Source organism: Pygocentrus nattereri, chromosome 12, assembly GCF_015220715.1.
Source record: "Pygocentrus nattereri isolate fPygNat1 chromosome 12, fPygNat1.pri, whole genome shotgun sequence".
Lineage (NCBI taxonomy): Eukaryota > Metazoa > Chordata > Actinopteri > Characiformes > Serrasalmidae > Pygocentrus > Pygocentrus nattereri.
Window position 1 is genome coordinate 26,074,737 of NC_051222.1, and position 20,300 is coordinate 26,095,036.

The 20,300-nt window shown below is 39.6% G+C and overlaps 1 protein-coding gene across 6 annotated transcripts; it reads right to left on the bottom strand.

Annotated features, from left to right (window-relative positions):
• Positions 1-2,185: 2,185 nt before the first annotated feature.
• On the bottom strand, positions 2,186-19,478 carry arl13b (ADP-ribosylation factor-like 13b). 6 transcript variants are annotated; one of them, XM_037543625.1, is made up of 11 exons: positions 16,215-17,379; positions 14,897-14,967; positions 13,523-13,772; positions 12,025-12,130; positions 11,584-11,786; positions 10,409-10,520; positions 9,973-10,135; positions 7,777-7,893; positions 6,815-6,883; positions 5,110-5,176; positions 2,330-4,519 (listed from the first exon to the last, which is right to left on the bottom strand). In XM_037543625.1, the coding sequence occupies exons 1-10, from the start codon at positions 16,286-16,288 to the stop codon at positions 5,127-5,129; spliced, it is 1,215 nt and encodes a 404-aa protein (XP_037399522.1). In that variant the 5' UTR covers positions 16,289-17,379; the 3' UTR covers positions 2,330-4,519; positions 5,110-5,126. The 6 variants fall into 6 exon arrangements, with proteins under 6 accessions (XP_017570623.1, XP_037399522.1, XP_017570622.1 ...); XM_017715134.2 differs by having other exon boundaries at positions 2,186-5,176; XM_017715133.2 differs by lacking the exons at positions 5,110-5,176; positions 16,215-17,379 and adding an exon at positions 18,594-19,478.
• Positions 19,479-20,300: the final 822 nt, after the last annotated feature.

Here is a 20,300-nt window from a genome sequence, read left to right on the forward strand (position 1 = left end):
CCAGAAGGTCACCGGTTCGATCCCCAGAGCCGACAGCACATGACTGAGGTGTCCTTGAGCAAGACATCTAACCCCCAACTGCTCCCTGGGCGCTGCGGATTGGGCTGCCCACCAACCCTAGTGTGTGTGTGCTCACTAGAGTGTATGTGGTGTTTCACTTCACGGATTGGTTAAATGCAGAGGTGAAATTTCCCTGTTGTGGGACTAATAAGGGTCACTTAATCTTAATGAGCTGGAGCACTGTCGTCCATGAAGACGAAATTAGGCCTGTGTTGTTCATGCAGAGACACAATGACTGGATTAATGATGTTATTCAGTGGTATGGGCTCGCCACTGTACCATTCACAAAGTGTAGAGCAGTTCTTTATTGACTAGACACACCTGCCCACACTTTACCACCACCATCACCTTGCTGTTAAGCTCGTTAGAGAACAGCAAGTAGTGCAAAAAGTACAGAAACTCTGAACAGCTGGACACGTGCATTCAAAAGTTTAGAGAAGGTCACATTAAGTTCACCTGTAAAGGTTAGAGTGCATTTTAGGTTCATCTGGAAATATCACCTGAAAGCCAAATATCCCTGACTTTTTGTGAGTAGTGTGTATACACACACACATTCACACGCATATGAACTTGTGACATCGATTCTTAATCCATAGGGTTTAATATGATGTCGGTCCACCCTTTGCAGCTATAACAGCTTCAACTCTTCTCAGAAGGCTTTCCACAAGGTTTAGGAGTGTGTTTATGGGAATTTTTGACCGTTCTTCCAGAAGTACATTTGTGAGGTCAGACACTGATGTTGGACGAGAAGGCCTGGCTCACAGTCTCCGCTCTAATTTATCCCAAAGGTGTTCAATCGGGTTGAGGTCAGGACTCTGTGCAGGCCAGTCAAGTTCTGCCACACCAAACTCTCTCATCCATGTCTTTATGGACCTGCTTTGCGCACTGGTGCGCAGTCATGTTGGAACAGGAAGGGGCCGTCCCCAAACTGTTCCCACAAAGTTGGGAGCATGAAATTGTCCAAAATCTCTTCTTCACTGGAACTAAGGGATTGAGCCCAACTTCTGACAAACAGCCCCACACTATAATCCTCCCTCCACCAAACTTTACACTTTGCACAATGCAGTCAGACAAGTACCGTTCTCCTGGCAACCGCCAGACCCAGACTCGTCCATCGGATTGCCAGACAGAGAAGCGTGATTCATCACTCCAGAGAACACGTCTCCACTGCTCTAGAGTTCAGTGGCAGTGCTTTACACCACTGCATTCGACACCTTGCATTGCACCTGGTGATGTAAGGGTTGGACGCAGCTGCTCGGCCATGGAAACCTGTTCCATGAAGCTCTCTACACTGTTCTTGAGCTAATCTGAAGGCCACATGAAGTTTGGAGGTCTAGCAATTGACTCTGCAGAAAGTTGGTGGCCTCTGCGCACTATGCGCCTCAGCATTTGCTGACCCCATCATCATCATCGTTAACCGCTTAGTCAAGATAGGGTCGCAGTTCTGTCTCTTCTGCCCGATGACTGCTGGGCTAGGCTCCAGCACACCTCGCGACACAGAAGGAGAAGCGGCTTAGAAGATGTGTCCGCTGACTCCATTCTGTCATTATACGTGGCCTACCACTTCATGGCTGAGTTGCTGTCATTCCCAATCGCTTCCACTTTGTTATAATTCCACTGACAGTTCACTGTGGAATATTTAGTAGCGAGGAAATGTCACAACTGGACTTGCACAGGTGGCATCCTATCACAGTACCACGCTGGAATTCAGTGGTCTCCTGAGAGCGACCCATTCTTCCACAAATGTTTGTAGAAGCGGTCTGCATTCCTAGGTGCTTGGTTTTATAGACCTAGGCCATGGAAATGATTGGAATGCCTAAATTCAATGATTTGTATAGGTGACTGAATACTTTTGGCAATATAGTGTGTATACACACACACACACACAGTCAATGTGTCGCTGAAGAGATGACATACCAGTCCTCCTGCTATCATAGCTCAAAATACTATTTTATGCTCTACACTGTACATGATCACTGGGCTTTTAAGCAGGTCATATTTTTAAAATAAGGAACCAATTTGGAATTTTAACTGACCAAAACATTTGCTGCAGTGAACTACAATAAACAAAAAGAGGCAATTCACATGATTGCAATATTGTAAAAACTGACAAGAACTGAATAAAAATATTTATGCATTTAATAGCATTTATATTAAAAACCATCCAGATAAAAAGTGTCTGTAACGAAAGCTGTGAAAATGAGAATCTGGTGTTAAGGAATCTGTTAATTATTTGAACACTGACAAAAACATATTCCACTCTAGAGTGTCAGATATAAAAAATGTGTAATATGCAAATAAAAGAACAGTTGAAAAGTGAAACAGGAAATCCAAATTAGGACAGTCATGGTCTGGAGGTTAGGGAACCAGCCCTGTGACTGGTCGCCGGTTCGATCCCAATAGCCGACAGTACATGACTGAGGTGTCCCTGAACAAGGCACCTAACCCCCAACTTCTCCTTGGGCGCTGCGGACAGGGCTGCCCCCTAGTGTGTATGTGGTGTTTCACTTCACGGATGGGTTAAACGCGGAGGTGAAACTTCCCGTTGTAGGACTAATAAGGGTCACTTAATCTTAATTCAACTGAATCTAAATTGTCAGTTGCTGGTTATAACAAATAAATATCCAAACATGAATATACTGTTTACAGTACAGGTCTGATATGAGCAAATCTGTCAAGTCCACATAAAATTCCAGCAAAAACTGGAATCCATAAACTGATCAAGAAACCTTCAAACACATTGCGCATTCAGAGCTTGGCTTACAGCCAAAACAACTTTGTCTATTGTGGGAATGAACAGATGGCTTGATATACCATTTCATACGTTGAGAATGTGTTTCTTCAAAACGATCTGCTGTAACATTCTGAACTGCTACTGTTTGAAATTAAATGTCCTCTCTAAACAAAGTTTAAATACTGCTACAGTATGTGCATGTTCCGGTTTCACATAAAAATAAAGACAGTGTAAATAACAATAGTGTGGAACGTGAAGAAATGAAACGTGTGTGTTGCTCCATCCACTGCAGTTCAGTCAAGTCTTTGTTTTAAAAGGTTTCCCTTTGGGAAAAATTCCACTTTAACATGTCGTGCCAGTTCAAGATCCATCTTGTTTAACGTAGTGTTGGTTGCTGGTGAAATCCGCAGTACGCAGTTTGCATGTGTACTTTCAAAACTTTGAAACATCAAATGTCAAATTTTTAACTGAAATACACTTACAGTACATTGCATGCCAGAGACCACCATTCACTTATTAACTTCCAGTTTAAACAGCCAATAAATCCTTATTCAGGACATATTCCTGAGTAGACTAGGTATAAAATAATCTACTTGCCTAAAGAAGGGGAAAACTCAACACTATGAGTCTGAAAGGATGTGTAGTTGTCAAGAAGCTTTTACTGAGAAAACAACAGACAAAAAAATAGGCACATTTCCAAACCAAAGAACTTTCTAGTGTTCTCAGAACAACAGACTGACCCCCCCCCCACCCTTAGTACCCAAACATCAACACTGAATATGTTTGAGGTTCCTTGGATCATATGAAGCAGAAAATGCACCAACTTCTAAGACTGACTGTTGTAGAAAAATGTCCCTGCGGATTTCTTTGAGAAACTGAAAACAGGTTGTAAGTACTATAGGCAAGTAATAAAAGCTATAATAAAGGTAAAGTGTACTGAAAGATGAATAAATTACTACTTAACGTCATTTTGGCTGGAAATGAAATAAATCAAAGGTGGTCTCTGGTTTTTACATAGCACAGTACACAAGATATTTCTAAAAAATATATATATATAAAAAGAATGAAAAAAAAAAAAATGTATAAAAAGCAGTGCACTTATCACATGCCATTTAGGTCATTCCACGTTTGTACCTTTCAACCACACCAGCCTATTTTTGTACCATTTCAATTATGTAGTGTTTTCCTGTCCAGTCTTATTTCAAAAAGGTCACGAGTTTCACAGCTGCAAATATGCGCGATACCTGTTCAGATTTTTTTTAAATGTCTATATACACAGATCACAAGTTTTATAAAGTATAATGCTTTTTCCTCTTGTGTAAAGATAAAATGTATTTATTCTGTACAGAAGCGCAGGTCCATTTCCCATGAATTCCTTTACTGCTGGAAGCGTTGGATGACGTTTTTTTCCCCCTTCCATGATCACTGGCCAAGGAAAAACTGTCCCTGTATTCCTGATTGGCTGGTCATTAGGCATGTGATCCATGTGATCCATCCATCTCATTTGTCTGGATGCCATTCCTTCCATTATAGATGCTGCCCTTTGCTCTTTATACAGCTCGGGCTTGGAGATAAGAAAATGAAAACAAAAGACTGTGATTGGTGTGAATGACAAACTGCAAACCAAAGGGGGGGGGAAGAGGTGGGGTTAGGAAATGACATCATGGGTTTCGCCATTTGGCCTCTGTCTAATTGCTACGGGAGGGAGAGGCTTGCCATAGAAATCTGCCAATGGAAAAGAAATGATGGAAGAAAAGAAACAGATTAGCAAGATTAACCCCAACAACCCTATTAAGGCAATAGTTTGGCCAAAAATCTAATCTACACAGTTTCCCCCAACACCAAACGTAGTCCATCATGTTTGGTGTCTGATGTTTACAAGGCTATTGTAACTAAAATGTAATGGAAGCTTTCATCTTACCTTAACTACATTTAGCATAATTGGCGGGGGGGTGCATACATTAGATTTTTTCGCCAACCTATTTCTTAAAAGCTGTAACAAAAATAAATGAATAAATACATATTATGAGCAGCACTTCTTTCAGCTCTCCATTGAGCACCAAATACAGCTTAAACTCTCAACTTAAAAAGCTGCCCGTTCAAAGCATCTAAACTACACAAGACAAAATGTCTTAAACCAGGTTTCTCAGATGATTCGCAGCGTGGGGAGACAACAGGTTATCATTAGCCAGAAACACGGTCACAATACACAGAGTCATCAGTAGATCTAAAAACACTACAACTACACATCATAAAATGATAGTGTCTAAACAACCACCACCAGTGAATAGTTACTGCATTAATTGCATACTAACAAGAAGCTGATAGGATGTCAACCCATTATGGCTGGTGGACTGTGTCTGTTCCAACTTTCTTGCAAACCTGAGAAAAATGAAATATCATGACACATATTGTGTATTATGGAAATGCGTTCAAATACTGTGATGTTATTTTTTTTTTTTTACCATAATGCTTACCCTTATTGCAGCAACATCAACATTCTCCAGCCATACGGCTCTATAAACACTGTACGGTTTGGCATTCTCTGGTCAACAGCTAGATATATAACTGTGCTCAATCAAGTGTATCAGATGCATAATGGAAAGCACCCAGTTGATACACAGATGTAGATTAGCCTGCTGCAAGATTACATTCAGGCAGCGTCACTTTGAAAACCTTCTCCAACCATAACAGAATGATGTTCACAAAGAAATTCAGTACCAGTCAGAAGTTTGCAGGGGGGTTGTTTATGACTACCTACAACTTTTTGGATGCAAAGCCTTGACCTGGCTTGTGAGCAAGTGAGTCACTCATGATTCAGCATGCTATTCCATTTAAAATATATAATTAGAGAAATGACTGCTTAGAGATAACTCAATCAGGTTTTGTTGGCTGCAAACATTCCACAAGGGGCTACTACCAGCACTCAAATAGTTTCTAATGCTTCATAAAAGCAGTGAAGACACCAAAACCTCAAAATGACAATAATAAAATGCTGCAGTAACAAAAGTATTAATTAAATTAAATTCCTTGATTCCTAGAATCCTTGAAAAGGCAGATTTAGATCAGAAAAACAGAAGACTACACTTTAATCAAAGACTATGGGAAAATTTTGTCTTTTAAATGGTATGGTATGATGAATCATGTTTAATGTGACTAGGAGCAACAAAGTAACAAAGTATAAAAGGTTGATTTCACGTTTTTGGGAATACATTACCAATAAATTCCAAATTTAACTAAATTAACTGAATGTGAAGAAATGGCAATTTTGACGTTATGTCAAATTTGTCTATGTATCGTGTTGCAGAGATACATACCTTAAGTTAGTATGCTAACCAGCTAGCCCCAGCTCATCCTGTCTCATAACACCACTTTTGAGTCAGGCATCAGTTCAACAGTTCAGCATTGCCGCAAGGGCGTATTTTAATCTCTTGTCAATCACAGTAACTTGCTACTATGTCAAAGGCACCTTTGTATGGTGTTGCAGAGAAGTACCCTAAGTCACCATGTTAACCAGCTAGGCCCTGACACCAAAACTTTCTGGTGATTTTATTATTTTTTCACATAATGCTCCTTTGAGCATAAGCCTTTTTAAAATCACAGTTTCTAAAATTATGAAAAGCACACGCTCAAACTTCTGACTGGTACAGCATGCAGCAACTAAAACGTGAAAATCAGTACCAGCAACACAAATAAGAGTTAAAGTAGTTTCATCACGTGTGCTGGGTACAGACAGAGAAAACATATAGTTGACATCTTTCAGAATTAAAACACACATGGTGAGGTAGACATAATGAGGCTGCAGATAAAGCATGCTCTGTAAATGAAAAGACAACAAAAGTGTGAGACAGTGAGATGATTGGCAGTGAGGGAAACAAAGACAAGGAGACCTGGTTAGAACATGGCTTTAAAAAATAAATAAATAAAAAGCCAAAAACCTGTTAGTAGGTCATGTGACTGTTAGTAGTTCATGTGACAACAAGCATGCTGTAAAACACTGAAAATAAAACCAGGAGTTACCAGAACGTCTTGTATCCCCAAGAGGTTCAAGCTTAGGGAGTCTAGAAACTTTGGGAGTAGCCCATCCAACTAAAAACAGAAGTCAAAACAGCACATTTGTTACATCTTTTTAATGAGGTTAGTGCAAGGATGGCTGTGAACGCAAATTGACACACATAATTCTGAGTAATCTTAAGTGTCAGTTTAGTACATTTTTCAAGCTTACACATATGGGGTTGGGACAAAATATTAAAAACAGAATAATACCAAGAGACCTCCTACAATTTCAGCCATATTTAAAAGGTATAGTCAGATTAAACAGAATCAAATTTGCACGTTTCCCTCACTGATCTTATAGGGACTGTTCAGTAAAAATGTGCACAATTTTGCCACTTAGCCCAGATATGTGATGCAGTTCATTCAGGGGGCAGCTCTTTAAGCAGGCTGCATTTGTACATTCCCAAGACAAAGACTGTCCCATTCAGAAGGCAGAACAAGTCAGACGCCTTATTTTTTTACAAAATTTAAGGGCAGTATCACATGTATCTGTTTAGATGAAGACAATCCCATGATACTGTTCAATGGCATCAGAGTTACATCAGAGAGTATGCATGAAGCTAAGAGTCATCATGTTAAATATTTCTGAGAACACAGTCACACAAACTTGAGCCTCATTCATCTAAGTGGGAAATTATGTCTAGTTCACCAAACTTTAGTGATTATTTTACCCGTCTTAGTTGACAGTGAAGCCACCTTTGTACACGTGAGGGTCTTGTGAGTAATTTGAGCCTCAACACACATTTTCTGAGCTAATTTTAATGGAAAAAAATTAATTCCACTTTCACTTAAACAGGCCTGATAGATCCAGTGCAAAACTTCAGCCAACAAACACGGCTTGGCTTAACAACTACATATAGGAAAAGAGCAAAATTGTGCACGTTTTTTTTTTTACCAAACTGTTCCCTTAAGGGAATCTTGGTTACCTGGCGGAGGAGGTGGGGTTGGGCTCTTGGCCGGGTCCTCCGCTCTGAGTGGATCGATTCTATTTTTCCGCTTCAGCCGAAGTTTCTTTGTCTTCTTTTTGGCCTGGTCAGCTGGACCTGAGATTGAGCCAACACCTTTTAGCACCCTACACTGGATATTGACCAAACTCTGACATCAAACAGGAAAGACTATTCATTTCCCAAGAACACCATGTCCTAGTGCTATGACTAATAGTCACAGAAGAAAGACGATAAATTATAATTTACACAGAAATTTTAGCCATTGTACAACTACAGCTAATCATACATAATTTTTAAAGTGTATAAAGACAAAAGCTTTCATAGAGGAAAAAAAAACAAAACAAAAAAAAAAACAGGGCTGTGCCCAAACAAGAAAATTTTTAATCTACCAAAAGGCTAGATTTTTGACTAATCAAATGATGCCTATGAATAATGGGCATTTCTTCTTAAAATCCACTTATGCTGTTTTCATTCAAGGTTTTCTTATTTGGGATTTGTTCTTAGGTAAAAACAGAATCTACACACACGTAAGAGCACAAAGGTGTGAACAATTCTGTGGTTTAAGAGCACGTCATGAAACTGATGTACACTTTTCTTAGGATCTCTCTCAAGATCAATTTTATGAAAAAACTTAGGAAGATTCTGAATGAGGGCCATTGACTGAAAAAGGGATCCAATTAGCTAAAACAGTCTAAAATTTTACTGAGGAAAAAAAAAAAAAAAAAATCCACATTTAATTATGATTCACAAAATAAACAAATAAACACATACACCGACTGGGCACTTTATTATGTACACCTCCTTATATTTACAGTCTTGTTACTTTTCATTAGCTCCACTTACCATATAAGTGCACTTTGTAGTTCTACAACTAGGTATTTAGGCTACAATTCAGACGGCAGGCAAATCTGATTAGTTTTTCAAATTAGACATTTTGAGTCAACTGTCCACACTATTTGCAAGTGTACAGATGAGATTTGTATGTCCAGACATCACCAATCTATCTGCATGGGCTGCTGTGGTAACATCACAGGAAGTCAGTAAGTAGGTAGCTAGGCTGGTGAAGTAGATTTTAAATATAGATTCAGGAGAGATGGACGTGCATCATCTCAGCCTCCAAACTCTTCAAATTCTCTGGCATAAGCACGAATCTTTGGCACTCTTTCTGAATCCCAGCACTTCCATCACTCTGCATTTGACATTTGTTTGTTGCGTTGTGAGTGATGCAAAAAGACACTTTTAAATCTAATTTGAGTGCCCAGAACATCTCATCTGAGACACATCTGTATTTGCAAAAATCAGGTTTCATGTGTGATGATACAATCTGGATATGCCTAAATCAAATTTGGGCCTTCAGTCTTATCAGATGTACAGATTCTAGTCCACCTGTTTCTCTGCACAATTTGTCAATTTCTTAGCCTCCTTTTTCCACTGTTCTTCAAAGGTCAGGGTCACCACAGGACTACCACAGGACCACCAGAGAGCAGGTACTATTTGGGTGGTGCATCATTTTCAGCACTGCAGTGACACTGACATGCTGTTGGCATGTTAGCATGTGCTGCACTGATACAAGTGGATCAGAAAAAGCAGAGCTGCTGGAGTTTTTAAACACTGTGCCCACTTACTGTCCACTCTTTTAGACACTCCTAACTTGCTGGTCCACCTTATAGATGTAAAGTCATCCACAGAGTTTGTCAGTTTGTATTAGTCATCCTCTAGTCCTTCATTGGTTGTCACAGGGCACTGCCCAGACAATGTTGGTGGACTGAACCAAGTCCAGCCTAGACACTGAGATCTTGTACCAGCACAACACACACTAATAAACCACCACTACATCAGTATCACTGCAGTGCTGAGACTGATCCACCACCCAAATAATACCTGCTCTGTGACCATTGAAGAACAGGGTGAAATGAGGCTAACAAATTATGCAGAGAAACAGATGGACTACAGTCTGTAACTGTACAACTACAAAGTGCACCTATATGGCAAGCGGGCCATGTAAAATGGACAAAGACTGTAAATAAAATGAGGTGTACTTAATGAAGTGGCCAATCCATGTAAACAAAAAGACAGACTCATAAGATCTTAGCTGTCTAAGGATGCTACAACAAAAAGATGCACTTTGGGTCAGAAAAAAACCTGCTGAGTATTGAACATGAAGGAGAGACTGACCGGATTCTATGCTTTCTGGTGTCTGTCTTTCGCTCTCTTCGTCTTCCTCCTCTTCGTCCTCCTCCTCATCCTCTTGTTTGCTCTTCTGTTCCAAAGTGCCTCTCTCCTGGCACTCCTCGCTCTGCTTTTTCTTCTCCATTTCCTTTTTCAGTTTATCCTCATTCTGAAGTAAACACGGTGGAAACTAGCTTTAGGACAAACCTAATTAATAGTAACTTGGGCACAAAAATGTAAAAAAACAAAAGCTATTAAGAGACAAAATTGACCTGGAAGATGGCTAAAAGTGGAAAAGTGATTGTCTCTCAAAATAAAGAAAAAAAAAAAAAAGTTACTTAGGCACAGGGATGCAAAATAAATTGATAACTACCACAGACTGTCAAAACTACACTTAAGGAGGTCGAGTCAATACATTTTAATGGCTGAGAGGTTTACTTACCTCAGTAACAACACTGTTTATCGGCTGGAATGGGCTGGGCATGTTAGCATCCTCTAACTCCTCGTTTATTTGTTTCCCTCCTCGCTCTGCCTCCTCGCGTTCTTGCTTATCCCTGTGCGAAGAACAACACCTTGAGTAAACATTTAAAACAGAGTAAAAAAATCCAGTGTAGACAATTTTTCTTTTTCACCAAGCATAGTAAATCAGCACGGACAGGTTCTGTCTGTTGTCTAAGTTTCCTTATTTTGTTTTGTACTGGATGGCATCCTGTTCTCTCTTTAAAAAAAATACTGACAGGCTACCAGATGGCTGCTACTGCTTTTAGCTACGTGATGTAATTTTGTCCACTTTTTCACACAACCATATGCCATACAGTGTCGTAAACCACCTAAGCAAGTCTGTTTTTCCTCAGTAACTCGACACAGTTTAAGGTAAGCATGTGATGAATTAGGCATGCAATCTACATGATTCTAACAGCTGGAGTATGTTTTAAAGTTTTCATTACTTGTTAGCTTGTTAGCCTCTTAGGGCTGAACAGTTCTGAGCAAGGAGAGTAAACGTCCTAGAGGCATTTGCACAAGGACTCAGTTCAATAAAGAAAACTTACAAACTGTAAACTGTGCCCAGCACAGTTTTCTTGCCGTAATTAGTAACCTTTCTCAGGGCCAAAGAAGTGTACCATGGGATGATGCAATGGCATAACTATTCATTGACTGATTTTATGTTCTATGTGAACAGCTGGCGTTGAAATTAAGCTAATGCTAACCGGCTCTTCTAGCCTAGATAGCTTATATAATGAAAGTTCCATTTCATCTGATCTGCTGTTACAAGTAATAAAAACTCATCTTCACAGACAGCGAAGTCGAATTCCTAGTGCCGCAGTGACAGAGATCTGAACTCTGTTCGCAGTGTTTCGAGATGCGGCCCTGCTAAGTTAGGCTACAATAAGGACTCGGGTCTAGCTAACTGATGCTAAAATAACAGCCGTTTATAGGATAACGCTGTTGTCAGAAGAATCTTATAACAGGTGAAGGAAAAAAACTTTACTTTTAGTGTAAAGAACCACACAGCTTATAACCCTGTAGAGAAGCTTATAAACACTGATTTCTACATATCATTTCAAATCAAACCACTCTGCATGATTTAAACAGTATTTAACAAGACCACTTACTGACCTCTCCTCTCGGATTCTCCTCACTCGCTCTGCTCTCTCCTTCTTGTCTTGCTCCTCTTGTGCCCGCTGCTCCGCTGTGTCCCTCTGTACACGCTCTGTGATTGCCTCGTAGTCCTTGGCAATGTTGTTCAGCAGCCAATTCAGACCATTTTTGATAGATTTGTCAACTTTCTTACCGTAGCCCAGAACTGCTGAACATGGCTCCTGTCGAAAGTAAACAGGTTTGTATAGTTTAATTCTTTTTTTTACTATGAATTCAGTTTAACTTGGATTATGCTTCTTATCAGCATTTCACTTCTTTCCAAGAGATTACAAATAAAACAGGGCATTCACAAACCTCTTAATTTAAAAAGGGCCGCATTTCTGCCCTGAAAATGGGGTGCTCTGTTAACCCTGATGACATTTTGTGGTCACTGAAGATATACACTAAATAAAGACTCACAATCTGACAGAGACATTTGTTCTCATTGACGAGCTTCTCCAGCGAAAGGCTCTCGATGATGTCTGCTTCAGCTAATGCCCCGTCCTGGTCCTGCTTATTGGCCAGCCTGAGAGCCAATTAAAAAAAACAAAGCGAGAGAGCTGTAAGTGACAGAGCCAGGTGTGTGGTGTCTCAAGCGTATGGTTTGAGAATAAAAACTGTGTCAATGTGCCATCGTCAATGAGAGGAAGAACATTCTAGCAGAGAAGAGTGAAAAAGAGAACATTCTATATTGCCATGGCATTAAGGACTGAGATGAATCAAGTGGTGATAAAGCACATAAACCACACACTAAACTCCTAATTCAGTTAACTGGTGTAGAGATTTCATAATGTAGTGAGACATTATAATGCAACGCTAAACATTATTGATAGGAGAAAAGCAAAACAATAAGTATACCACGTTCTTTGAGAAGAAAATGATAGTTATGACAGCAATAGTCATGTGCTGTCGATCAGGATGGGGAGCATTAAAATGTATTCTGGTATGGATTATTGAATATTTCCTTAAAGAAAATGTCATCTAAATGATTGCTACATTAAAGTAGGATAATCTGATTAATTTCCAGTACTTTTGAATTCTGTGTCTTTTTCAAGTGATGTTTTTATTTTTATTCATTCTACCTATATATTTGCATAGAGTATTTATTTATTTATTTATGTGGACTTAATTTTGCATGCCTATTACTACTTGTTTTTATGTTGCACCTTCATGCCGAAGCAAATTCCTAGTCTGTGTATCCTGTTCATTGACCATGGCAATAAAACTTCTTCTGATTCTGATTCTTCTGATTTAACAAAAACTTTAAGTCAGCCAACAAGGCAAACATAACATCAAAAACAGCAGGGGACATATGATTGTGCTTTGTGTGTGTTATGTCTTTGTCCACTTCCAACTGGTATTAGATATTTTGGTAGAGTTAATCAGTTACTCAAGCTCTGTGTCTAATAGTTTGACCTTACAGTACTACAGATACTGCGCCATAATAAACTATTAGGCAAGAAAATCAATGCGTCTTAAAAGGAGTTCTAATGCAATCTTGTGAGTATTCGCTCTACTTTCATCATGTACTTGTAGTCTGTTTTTTTTCCTATAACTGTCTCAGAATACAGTTCACATTTTTTGTATCCTGATTATGTAACGCTGTTACATGTATTCTATTACTACCCAACGTTCTTGTCAATGATGGTGTTAATTTCTGAGAAATACACTCTTCTGAATGTACTGAGCAGTAGAAGACGCAGTCTGAAAATGAATCATGATGAAATTGGTAACTCAACTGCAATACTAGAATGAGATTTCATTATATACTGAATTGTTTACCAGAGAATGCTAATTAATTTAAAGTGCATTGAGCTTAGAGATTTACCCCACTAAAGTAAAAGCACTTGAAGAAAGCAATGGAGCCTCTGTCCTGAGAGCTGAGTATGAGCATTAAGGTAGGGTGTATTTTGCTTACACTAGCACAGGCTTGCCGGCAATGCGAGGGTGGCGGAGGACTTCTGCCATGGTGTCTCTGGTCTCCTGGATTCTCTGGACGTCGCTAGAGTCAACCACAAACACCACACCATAGGATTCTGAGTAGTAGTTCTTCCAGATCCCTCTGATCCGCTTCCCTCCACCCAGGTCAAAGATTGTGACCTCGAACTTTCCCTGCTTCAGGTCCACTTTGGAGAAGCCGACTGTGGGGGCTACATCAAGTGGGCTCTCTGTGACGGAGACGCATGTAATATTACAACGTTAAAATAGTGTTCTGTATGAAAATATGAAAATTACAGACAAAAGCAGTGATATCTGCATATTATTAAAATAATATTAATATAACTGACTAGGGAAACACTGAAATGTTGGCCATTGAAAATATCTAAAAATGGTCAAAAGTTGCACCTTTGGTTTTCCAAAAACAAAAAAAATGCGAATAAAAACACTGACCTTGGTTCTACTGTGCTATTAAACCCCCAACACATTCAAACAGTCTGAGCAGTAGATAAACAAGTGAAGCAAATGTGATGTGGTACAGCTGTGCTACACCTCTTTAATTTACATGCTTTTTAGCATTAACTAATTTATTTAAATTCTTTGATTGAAATAAACAGTAATGAGTTACAAATTGAGTGGAGAAGATAGATAGATAGATAGATAGATAGATAGATAGATAGATAGATAGATAGATAGATCATCTGTGGTTTTGCTACCAACACATGCTCTTTATTACATCCTGCTGAGATTTATGGCAGCGCAAGGACCAAATTGCTTTACATATTAAAAACTGGAGGTGGTCCCACTGTGTGTGTGTGTGTGTGTGTGTGTGTGTGTGTGTGTGTGTACACTATATGTAGATAGGTTGGTGAAATAGATTAGATAGAAGACAAGTCATTGCAGTGTTTACTTAAAACAAATACACTATATAAGGCTCAGTGATGTTCATAACAATGCACATTCTGACAGACTGCAATACATTACAGAAAGCTGTTTCAACGCACCATATAAGAAAAACTGACAGAACCTTGAATAATAGCAATGCTGTAACAAGGCAAATTTAGATCAAATCATAGAAGATATAATAAATCAATCAGTCTATTAATCAAATGTCCATTGGATTAGCCAATTACAGAAATAATCATTACAATCTTGTTTTAAAAAGTGCAACATGGTGGTAGTAGTGGAGCAAAAAAGGAATACTCTCAAAAAGTACAAGATAACACAAATTAGACAATGATAACTGTCCCCCTCCACACCCCTGTCAGCACTTTGGCACAAACTGCTCCTTTAAGATACAGGATTAATTGCATAATATAAACACACCTGTGGGGGATTAACAGCCTGGTCTTACCTCCCTGGATGCCCCGGACTGTTGCAGTTTTCCCAGCATTGTCCAGTCCCACCATTACCAACGTCACCTTTCTGTAATCATGCAAACACAAGCACTGCATTAAATAATAATATCATAGAAAGAATGACACAAATTACTCATAATTAACATGAAGATTTTTTTATCCTTGATTATGTTTAGAGCCATTTGACAGGAAAGGCTGCTCATCTAGAATAATAGGTAACATTTGTAGAGCGCCTTTCACAAACCCAAGGTCGCTTAAACCTACACAAACCACATTGAAGACCCACTTCAAGTTGGGATTTAATTTGATGTCAGCCAAAGCTGCTAAGACATGCAGAGTCAGAAACAGGTCAACTCATCTGCTCCTCACTAGCACGAACACACAAGGGATTGACTTGGGTGAATCAGCAATAGTCAGAACAGCAGAGGAGCACACTCTCTCATTTCACTCTCTTTCATAGATGCAAATTTTCAAATGCAAAACAAATGGTCTTTTTCTGCACTGATGACCCTGTAAAATGTTAGTTATTTGTAACACAGCTTAGGTATGTTCAGTGAAAACATGTGGACCTTTTGATAACACACATTATGAACTGTATGGTCCAAGTTTCTCATAAGTGTTTTTTTATGTAAGTGACCGGTATTATTCTCTTGTTTACAGGTGATGGGAAAACAGCATTATTCACAAATTATTTTGCAACCTTTTAGTTATTATTTTGATTTAATATTTAAAATGAAAACCTGGCTATTATCTTAATGTGTACTTGCTCTTTACTCCAAGCTCATACTTCAAACAACTTTTCAATTTAGATATTACAGACAGCAGTCTCGACATCTCATTGGATACTCTAAAATATTTCCAGTCAGCAGACACATTTGGCATAAAGTGTTTACAATAGGGGTATTGAACCCTGGTCTGGGAGGGCGAGCACAACTCTGTAAACATCCTACTCAAAGACACCCACTAAATCGAAATACCCCTGACTCACACCCCACCACACAACTCAGTTAGACAAAAATAAAAATAAAATTGCTGATTCTGGAGGGAATGTTGGACTGTTCTAGTACCAGCCGGCTCCCTACTTTTTAGATAACAGCAGTGCAGGAAGATTTCAGAAGATTTCTTGGCACCTTCATCAACTCCACTACCTAAGCTGCATCAGATTGCCTGGAGAACGCAGGACAAACATGGGCACCAAGCAACTTAAGCAAACCACCCTGAGGCAGCCAACACCGCCCACTACAGAAACCCACAAAGGAAAAAACCAAAAGGAAAAACTCCTACTACCACATACAGACATACACAGATACTTAACTACGGCACTTGCGCCGCAATGACATCAACCGAACTATCCAGGTGACCGTCCTTTGTAGCCAAGAGGCCGTCATCGATCTTGTCAACAGCACAGGAAACTAGCCAGGTGTATCTTGTTTTACAACGATCCCCCAGAAACCAAACAAATGCACACACTGTCCCCCGTCTTGGCCATAGTCAGACCCTTTGCACTGGGATTAACCAGGGATTTGTACTTCAGCCCCAGAGGATCAGTGCCAGGGTGCTAGAGGACAAGCGCTGCTCACACAATCACATGTAAGCAGAAACTGACACTACATTAGTTAAGCAGGTTCACATCAAGCCTGATTGCTTACTTCACATTAGTAAGAATATAAAAACATTAAACATTCAGTTGGAGAGAGCTATAAATACAGTAAAAATTAATATAACACATTACAATAAATATGACATCAAAGACTGGTTTGAATTATCAGTCAACAGGCTGTCTTCAAGCAGACGTGTCAAATTTATTTAAATAAAATTGTTGCTCAGGACTGTTGACATTGTGTGAATACCACTACAAAACACACAAGCATTGTGAAACTAAAGTAATGATTATCGTTCCACCCAACACAACTGGGGAGGATTTCCTACATTTTTGTATTAATTGAGTTTAATTGCCCTCGAACTGGTCAATATTTAAGAGTTGCACGTACTTTTCCTTTATTACTGGCTCAACCTTACAGTGAGAGCAATGGACAAACCAAAATAAAGGCTAATGAAGTACCTACTGACTGCGCAGTCAGCGGTGAGTCACTGAGGAGATTTATCACTTAAAGCCTCGGAGTGAGTCACTTGTTGTGGTCACATACAGTGAGAGGGTTTGAGCACCGAGATGTTCAATAAGTCTAAATCTTCAGGCCAAGACAGTGTAACATGGAATCCAATTAGTGGTTGTCAAGCCTAAAGCCATGAGAAATTTCCAACAAAGCAGCACAATTTCTAAACTGAACTAAACACACTTTTTACTGAAGTCGACAGATGTTTCATGACTGTTCACATCCTTCAGCAATCCTCAGTAACAACTAGGAGCATAACTTTGACGTGGTGTCCACTAGAAGCAAGTTAATTATGAAGGGCATTGAATCTTCTACTGCTCCAGTGCTGGGCAATATACACAATATACACTTTATCAGTTCTACTTACCACACACACACACACGCACACACATACATACATACACACACACACACACACACACGCACACACACACACACTATATATATATATATATATATATATATATATATATATATATATATATATATATATATATATACACACAATATATATATATATATATATATACACAATATATATATATATATATACACATACACACACATACATACATGATATATATGGCCATACACACCCATATAAGAGTATTATGCTTGGAATATAAGGTCCATTATATAGTAGTGTCCCTGATGGCAAGGAGATGATTTTTAGTTTGTTTTTTGTACTGTTTATTCACAATATCCAACACCTCACAGTTACGTGGCTGGTCATCTGACTACATATCTTTCTGGGTGGTTCTCTTTTGCATCTTTCCACACAAAATCTACAGAACCTCCACCAATTTCTCAAAATCTCTGCTTGATTCAAAGATGTAAACAAAGTAATTCAGAGTGGTTTGATGTGAAATGGTTCTCTGTATATAGACTCAGTCAGATTTCTTTACAGTAGTGGTGACAGGAACCAAGGGGTCACGAAGTCTACATCGCCAAAGAAGCTGTCTCCCATACTATTTAACAAAATGACCAACGGACCTACATGTGTCTTCTGGGTTTTATACGTGACATTGATAATGACAAATTACTGGAAAATCTAGAAAAAAAAGTTTTATTTGATAACCTGCATATATCTCTCTGCTACAAAGGCATTAAAAAAAGTTTTAGGTCAAAAACTTCTCAAAACTATTGTGCATCAGGTGGCATATTCACAGTGTAAACAACTTGACTGTAAGTCTCTCTAGAATGTAGCACTACACATTAAACCACTCCGAAAGACTGCTTACATCTTAAGGACTTAATTATGAACACAGTCCAAGAAGAGAACTAAACAGTCTATTTGAAGACTTGCCACCGTCACCTACACACTTCAGTACACGTTTACAGCACTGCGTACTTCTAATGTTACTAACTACCACAAGACTGAAGTGCAGAACAAAAATGCCAAGTTATAAATCAAATTTAACAAGTCATGTTATTTCAATTGCCCTGCAAGGTGCAATTACCTGGTCAAGTAAGAGGTAATGGGTAAGGCTGGAGCAAGATTTGGATTTCAGCAATTGGTTTCAAAGTTTAAACTTTCAGAAAACTAACAGTAAACTTTAAACTTGGACTGGAGACTTACCTCGCAGGTTCACGCCACCGTTTTAGCCAGCTGCAGCAATTCGCCATCAGACTGAACATGGCAATTCAAACACATGGGACTTGGAAGCCTTTTAGCTACCTCATGCAAATTGCTTGCAAGACAACTGTGTGAAATAGTTGACCTAAAGTATCTGATAAACTGCTAGTTTATTAGCTAAACGCAACATTTAGCAGCATACTGACTCGTAGCACCTAACGTTAGTCCAACGTTAGCTGCTGGATCTGGAGACCTATAATGTTAGTGATGCCATCCTGAGCACCGCTGGGTAACGACAGCTCTCTACCTAGTAGTTTAAGCAGGCTAGTCTTAGGCAAAAGTTAAGGCCAACCCAGTCATAGTGACTGATCTTAAACAAGCATCTTCACTTACAGTGTTTGTCAAGGTAACGTTAGTTAAACCGTTAGCTAGGTTAACGAGGTTAACCATATACGTGTACGGTAACCTGTCTAAATATCACCTAACGGCGACTCAAACGCCATATCAACGGTGTTAAATCTTAAAGCAAGCATCAATTTCGCCAGAGATCTCAAAATAATCTAACGATATTTTTCTAAGGTTGACTAACAACAAATACTAACTCCAGACTATTAGCCAGCTAGCTTAGCTTAAGTTACCTAAACTAACGTTAGCTGCTGAGCTAAAAAGTAACGTACCCAGGCAGCCAGCTAGCATGTCCTAAAACACTTTCCAGTGATAAAAGTCAAGGTTTAACGAGCTAAACTGTCGTCAGTAACAAAATCCGCCCTTTCTTGCACATGTCGAGTGGTACGTGGACTCCAGAAGTCCGGTTCTCAGCGAGATGCTGCGCTGCGCTGCTCCGCGTCCTTCTTGTTTACTTGGCCCTCCTCTCGCTGCTATGGCTGCAGCTCTGATTTGTCCCTCTTCTGGCTCCCTAGCAGCCAGCCACTGTGGGCTGTAGCGCCACCTGCTGGATGGAATGGGAAGAAGCAGTGAGTGCATCAGATACACAGAAGGGCTCCTAATGATGCGTTCAGGGGTGAATTTAGTGATTTCTATGCTCCAGGCAAAAAAAACAGGAGTGGGCCCCCCTGTCTGCACATTTTTAAGGTAGTGGCTTCTACACTGCAAAACAATGTTTTATCTTGGCATGTGAACTTAAATTTTTAGGGGCAGTTGTGGGCTGGAGTTTAGGGAACTGGCCCTGTGACCGGAAGGTTGCCAGTTCGATCCCCAGTGCCGACAGTCCATGACTGAGGTGTCCTTGAGCAAGACACCTAACCCCCAACTGCTCCACGGGCACCGTGGATAGGGCTGCCCACTGTTCCGGGCAAGTGTGCTCACTGCCCCCTAGTGTGTGTATGTATTCACTAGTGTGTATGTGGTCTTTCGCTTCACGGATGGGTTAAACACGGAGGTGGAATTTCCCCGTTTGTGGGATTAAAAAAAAAGTATCACTTAACTTAAATCTAGGTGATGTTCTCCCAGCTCCAACATGCAATCAAAGTTACAGACCCTTCTTAGAGTCATTGTATATTTAAAGAACAGGACAAATGTGTTGATGTGTAGTTTTGTGGGAGTCAGGTCTCTGAGCTGAGTTTCTAATTCTCTGACCTTGGCCTCCAATTCTCTGATTCTTACAGCAGCAGCTTCTGATGCACCTGAAAAAACATAAAAGCATTAGGGAAAAGCTAAACATCTTTTCTGTTGCAGCACCGCTGTGCCTGA